General features: G+C 40.5%; 1 protein-coding gene across 1 annotated transcript; it reads right to left on the bottom strand.

Annotated features, from left to right (window-relative positions):
• Nucleotides 1-2612: 2612 nt before the first annotated feature.
• fignl1 (fidgetin-like 1) lies at nt 2613-6461 on the bottom strand. The gene is made up of 2 exons (XM_084093336.1): nt 6327-6461; nt 2613-4718 (listed from the first exon to the last, which is right to left on the bottom strand). Exon 2 carries the CDS (start codon nt 4699-4701, stop codon nt 2701-2703), a length of 2001 nt encoding a protein of 666 aa, XP_083949462.1. The 5' UTR covers nt 4702-4718; nt 6327-6461; the 3' UTR covers nt 2613-2700.
• Nucleotides 6462-7123: the final 662 nt, after the last annotated feature.

Raw genomic sequence — 7123 nt, 5'->3', positions numbered from 1 at the left:
CCCTGTAATTGTTTTTGTTTTTTAATTAATGTACTATAGGCATATTTTAGTTTGATAATATTTTTTATTCAATATTTTTAGGGGATTTTATGGTACCAAATTATGTTTATGCAGTAATAATAATCCATGTATTCACTTTTTGAGCATGGAATGAAAATGGAACCTGAAAATGAAATTTACAACTTAAACAGTCATAAATCTTTAATGCTTTGGAGCACCGACCTAAGTTGGGTCTGTTTTTAAAGATGACACTTGGCAGATAATTGCTGAAGTGAAAAAAAGTATTTAAAAAAAGTGAACTTGAAAAATGTAATAAAATTGTATATTTATTGCTATGAAAATCAAAGCCATGAATCTAAACAAGCTGTGTTCCAGATTTGAAGTTGATATCTCAAAAAATCAGCTTTCAGTAAGAATTTGTTTGTGCGCAGTTCAACGTTTCCAATAGATGAAATGCGTCTCCCATTCATTTCCAATGCGGTAAAAAAAATTTACGCAAACAAAACAAGTGTGACTATTTTTCTCAGGACCATTTAACCTTTTCGAATCATGTCCATCATTTTTTTGAGTGTTTACACAACAAGCAGCAAAAACCTTTACCAAGTTTCGTACCATTCCGATGAAATAAATAAAAAAAAATCACAAATGACCAAACAGCACCAGAGGGTTAATAAAGTCAACTTTTAAAAAGTTAATAAAAACAAATCCTACTTTCTCAAATGTTCCTGTGATAAAAACTCTTTCTGCTGACATCGCACTAAATACATTCCACCACTATGAAGTATTAAAACTGATTGTATAAATAAACTATGTAGTCAGGTTAAGACAAACTAGAAAAAAATAATAATACAAACGTTAATGTGTAGTAGATACTGTGTTGAGAAAGGTTGTGGAGGAATTCGGTGTGCCTGTCCTCCTATAGTCCAGCTGTGGGCTACCCCTGTGGTTCTGACAGCCTTCCACCGCTCCTCAGGGATGGACTCACTACTTGCACTGCTGGCTAATTTTACAAAGTTTCAACACTCCGGCCAAACACACAACCCTAAAATATTCATTAACCCGCTTGACAAAAAGATGAAAAATAAATGACACCCTTTTTTCATGGGCTTCCAGTTTTTCTAAGATTGTTTCATGAAAATTACATGACTGATTCATTTCATGTGAGCACAATCTATAATCGGATGCAGATGAAGACAAGCCAAGAGTAAGAGTTTAGAATTGAATTAGACTGTTAAATCCCACTCGTCTTCTGAGGTGTATTAACAGTTCAGCCTGACTTCCTGTGTGAATGGTTTTGCAGTTGCAAGAAAGACGTAACCAAATCAATCAGCCATCTATATTCAATTTTTCCAGACTACAGTCATCAGGTTTCACGTAACACAGACCCTGTTTCACTTCAACACAGATCAGTTGTATTTTGCCAATGAGAACGTAATGCTAATGCAGAGGCATAAAAACACCAAACAAAAAGAACATTTCAGGGAAGCTAGTCTCAAATAAAGTGACAGAATTCAAAAAGTACAACTAAAAATCCAAAAACAAATTAATTCAAAGCTGCATCCTTCTGAGCTTTGCAAAAAAAAAAAATGTTGATTTTGTAACCTGACCCAAACCATTCATTGCTTTGTAATTTGGCCTGGGTGAGTTTCCTCACCACTGCACCAGCAACTTTTATTCCTCATGCCATCTGTGGCCACTCAATTAGAGCTCCACAATGCTCCTTTCCATCCATCAACAGTAAACGCATCAAGCCACAGTTGTTATCTGCTTATTTTCTATAATGCATCATTTTTTTGTGAGGTGCATGGCTGGTGTCAGGGCTGGAACTGATTTACGAAATATTGACAGACAGACAGATAGACAAACTGAAACCAGATCAGATGAACACAGTCCTCTACAGACATGATGTTTAACTAGGGGGGAAAAAAACAAACCCAACAAACTTTCCTCCAGGAGGAGGATGAAGAGTCCACCTTTAAAACCCCTTCCAAGGCACAAAGCTATTCCTCTGGTTTACCAGATGTGGTCCGAGACCGCACTGGCTTAGCAACAGGAAGAGCACTGCAAGAGTTGATCTGTGGGTACTTCTTATCATGAGACCAGAATGCCTGCAGTATTGCCCAACTTCCCCTCCAAATCCATTCACCAAGACAGAACACAATGGGAGAGTTGGCCCTAAGGTGTCTAACACTCTGTCTCTACAGAAGCGAGAGCAGGTAAACATGGAGAGCCGTTGAATTCATTCTGTACACATTGAAGGAAGGGCTGGCTGAACATTGTACTAGCTGACAGTTCCCCTTTGGATAAGTGCATGCATTCAGAGGGAAACGCATTCAAGACCCCATGTTCCTTTTTAGTGCAAACTTGGCACATTTCCTCTATATTACAGGGAAAACAGCTCCACTAAATGATGAAACTATTTTCAGGAAGACACAACTGCGGTATGTTAATTTTGAGGCAATGAATACAGTAAAAAGTTCAGTTTTATCTAATCATGCGTGCTGTTTTGAGTCATAACCATTCTGAAACTGCAACAAAACTGACATTTCTGCAGTCACAATAACAGCTCTCTGAAAAGAGCACGTTCATGAAAAAGATGAAAAAGACCCAAGACAAATCAACCATTTATTTCAATAAATGAACCCAACACCATAGTCATACTAACATAAAACTCAGTTAGTATAATCACAACACATGCGCTCAGCGACCACAGCCAAAAGTCTTGTTCCAATCTTCATATAGCTCCAGATCTTTAGAAGAGACACTGGGCCGCACTGTTTTGAGAGCCTCCTGGAAGTCGCTGAAGATTATTGGCCGAACCTGTTCTGCCGTGATGGTAGCAATGTCACTAAGGCAAATGCTTCGGATGGGGCCAAGGGCTGCTTCGCGACATAGCTGCGTCATATCCGCCCCCGAATACCCCTCTGTTCCCTGCACCACTTTCTCCATCTCATCTGCTACTAGCTGACTTTTCTCACGGGACATGAGGTTGGCCACTATCTGCCGTCGAGCCTCAGCCTCTGGGAGAGGGATGTAGAGTCGTTTAGCCAGGCGACGACGGGCTGCTTCGTCAATCTCTTGAGGCCGGTTGGTGGCACCGACCACAAGGATACGATCTTCTGCTGAGGTGGCAGCTCCATCCAACTGGACAAGAAACTCAGTTTTAATTCGACGGGATGAGTCGTGCTCTCCGTCTGTGCGCTGAGAAAGAAGGGAATCAATCTCATCGATGAAAATGACTGCAGGTTGGTGGCACCGAGCGATGGCAAAGAGCACCCGTACCATCTTCTCGCCCTCCCCGACCCACTTTGAAGTGAGCGACGAGGCGCTGATGCTGAAGAAAGTGGCTCCGGATTGGCACGCTATACACTTCCCGATGAGTGTTTTACCAGTGCCTGGAGGACCAAAGAGAAGGATGCCTTTAGGTGGACCTCTAAGACCGGTGAAGATATCAGGCCTCAACATTGGCCACACTACAATCTCTTTGATTGTGGCTTTAGCAAACTCCAAGCCGGCAATATCATCCCAAGCTACTGGGGGACCGTGGTCCATGATCTCACTCATGATAAGTTCAATGATCTTGGGCTCAAAGTTCTTTAAACGCTCATCAACAGGTTCCGTGTCTTGTGGTTTGTTGTCCTTCGAGTAAGTCTCTTCTTCTTGCCTTGGCATGGGAGAGACGAATTTGGAGGATGCCCCACGAGGCCGTTGTGCCCCAAGGCATTTCTTGGAGATTGACGCAACGTTGGCCCCAGAGCCTCGCTGGCCCTGATGGGAATGTTTTTTTTGCTGGTCAACGATGAACTGCTCTCGTGCTGATCTAAAATTAGCGCTGACACCCTCTTCTCCTCTCCGTCCCCTCCCTCGCGGTTCCTGCTCGCCTTGTGATGGGAATGAACTTCTGTTGCTTTCACTTCCTGAGCTGTAGAAGTTCTTCCTCTTGGATGGGTTCGTGGAAGAAAAGAACACTGGCTGATTATGCACATTGGACCCACTTGTGCAACCCACACTAGATTGAGACACACTAGCATTGCATGTGGAACTGAAATAGTTATGGCCAAACATAGGTGATCCCATTGGAGCTTTTGGAGCATTTTGTGCCAGGGTCAAACGCGGAAGGGCTCCTTCAAGTCCTCTGGCACACTCCGCAGCACCGCTAAGTGGGTTAATGATCCCCCTTCCCATCTCAGCTCTGGGTGGAGGCGCAGAGGGCCAGTGAGACGGAGGCTCTCGTCTAAATCCAAGAGGACCAGAGAGAGCGCTGCCTTTCTCCCCACCCCCACCGACCTCACCACCAACAGTAATGTTAACATCTGCTGGATCTACTGAGAGAGCGCCTTCTTTTGACCCAGCCTGCATCATCCTTTGCACGCACGGCAGATTGAACACATTCTCGGACGTTAGGGATGACTCCCATTTGTCGCTATAGTTCTTTTGATTGCGGGCCAAGTGCAGGGCACTCTCTGCATAGTTGTTTAGCCCGGTGCGTGGGTCGTCTGAGTCCAGGGCAGAGGCGTACCGCTCTGAGTAGGTCCTGAGCAGGCTGGCAGCTCCAGCCGGAGAGAGCTCAGCACTCGCCCATGCATACTGAATGGACAGGATGTGTGCCCGATAAGCATCCGCTGTCTGTTCAGGTGTACAAGAGCCAGACGAAATGTCAAAGGACCTCCTCTGCCACTCGTCCAGGTGTGCTCTACTCATGCCTGGCCTGCTCCAGCCTGCGTAAGAAGTGGGCACAGGATCAATTAATAATGTATAAAAATAGAGAAGTACCACACAACAATAGGGCTATTGAAGGGTGATGATGATAATGCAGGTGAAATAATGATTTTGCAGGCAATATAAAAAGTTAAGCAACATTGTGAATTTCAATATAACTTGAATCCACTTTTTTATGTGCCAATTAGGTTTCCTAAAGCTTGACTTTCCAGTATGAGGCAAAAGCATTTTAATAGTGTCTCTAATTTAAACTCCAGTTACAAAAACAGTGTTACAATCAGTTTGCTTCCTTTAATTAAATTCTGAGATCCAATCAAATTGTGTGTTTCAGTGAATCGAGTCAAAACTCCCTGTCACAGTTTTTATGTATTAAAAAAACTACATAGTAAATGCCCATGTTTATGATTAGGTATAATTGCACTGGTGCATATAATTAAAAATAGCACTCTTCCTTGTGTTCATTTAAGAAATGAACAGTGTGGAAAACAAGCCTTGATAAATTTATACAGTATTATACATTTAATCCCTTTCAGACAAAATACATAAATATTGCTATCAAATATTGTCAAAAGGCAAAAAAGTATTGAGATTTTTTTTTTACTGTATTTCTCAGGCCTACTGTCTTGGTGAATGAGACGATCATTTATAAAATATAAATTATGAGAGTAACCAATAAATTGCACAGGAATTTAATATAACGGTCCTGAATGAAACAAATAAATATACATATATAGCCTCTTTTATTGCCTTAAATCCAAGATAAAGTTACATATTTAATTCCAGTGTAAGTTTTTGTTCCTCTCGTTTTCGTGCATTCAATTTTGTAGAGAGAGACCGCATAAGAGAGAGTACAAAGCGCAGTACTAGTCAAAAATGTGTACATACTTGACTGAATGTTTCTGATGATCTGAGAAAATTTCCATTAAAAAAAAGTTTCTGCTTTAAATGTTTGAAATTAGTTTTGTAGACAACTATGTAATACCCATGTATAAAAGTCTGCAAAACGGTTGTAATTCTTTCCAAAACTAATTTTTTTGGGATGAGTTAGACCAGATAATGAAGAAACAATCAGTCAAGAGTAGAGCATAGATATGAACAACGTAATTTGTGTATAAAACCTCATGAAATTGGTTAAGACAATGGAGTGAGCAGAGCTCAAATGTAAGCTAGATTTTATATGTTGATCTGTACACAATCCCTATAGCCTACTTTTGTGTTATTTCATTGTTTTGACGACTTATTATTTTAAAACGTGAATTGTGTTAAGAACAAAGAATGAGATGTGTGACCAAACTTCTGAATGGTACTTTTACTATTTCACTTCAAGCATACCTATAACAATGTTACAGCATGTGACAGAAACGTGATAGTCGAAATCCACATTATCCATATAATGATCGTAAATAACGATCTTACGAATAATGTCTCAAGGGGTAGCCTATCAACACATATATGGAATATGTGTAACTTAGGACGTTCAGATAGAGAGGACAATGTAGCTTTATCTAAAAACAGAACGTGAGCTGACAAGCTGGAACACAAATCACAAATACAGCTTCAAACACTCACGTGTGCATTTATTTTGGGTGAGGAAAGTTGTAACCTACCTCTGGGTTAAACGTTTTTCTTGTGTGAATGCTGTAAGGTTTAGCAACACCTGAAAGTCTAAACAACGATACGGAACAAAACAACAACCATAACTTTGACTACATCTCGCGCCTCCTATATTTTTCTGAGCCGATGTGCGGCGCGCGCTCCAGCAACTTCCGGCTGCTCAGTAATAAGATCGCGCGCGCCATCGCCTGGAGAAAGACACGCATTGCGTTTATTTAAGGGCCTGTACTAAATGTTCGCGTTTTTCTTTGTATTATATTTTATTCGTTATATTGAACACAGTGTTGAGCCCTACACTGAACAAAAGACAGGTAATGTAAAAAAATATGTTTGTTGCTCACACAGACTTAATAAAACTAGACATTTCAACTGAACCCATGCCATGGTCGTAACATTCCACTTGGTTGACTTTATTTAAATATATTTATTCAAAATATTGTAAAAAATGATGCACAAACAAACCCTTAGAGAACCAAATCTTAATGAACAATTTCATGATTGTGTCATCATACCTTAGTGAGGGTTTAACCACAGCTGACCACGTGCAATACCTTTTTATTGGCAAATATATTTTTAAATGAAATTCAGATGTAGCCATATGTTGACTTCAGATCTTCCCAGGAAAAGGATCCACAGGAAATTATAAATATATAGGCCTATTTACATGAACTGACGAGTATGGCGGAAGCAATTGAACATTTATCCATTTACTTCATTTTAATAGTTACATTTAGGCCTATCAGTCAGTGCCTTAAGTGTGCATTCACTTTGCGAATTAGAAATTTTGTTC

This window comes from Abramis brama (assembly GCF_963993115.1).
Source record: "Abramis brama genome assembly, chromosome: 19".
Taxonomy (NCBI): Eukaryota; Metazoa; Chordata; class Actinopteri; order Cypriniformes; family Leuciscidae; genus Abramis; species Abramis brama.
The sequence above is the reverse complement of the archived record's forward strand: the minus strand, read 5'-3'. Positions and strand labels throughout refer to the sequence as shown.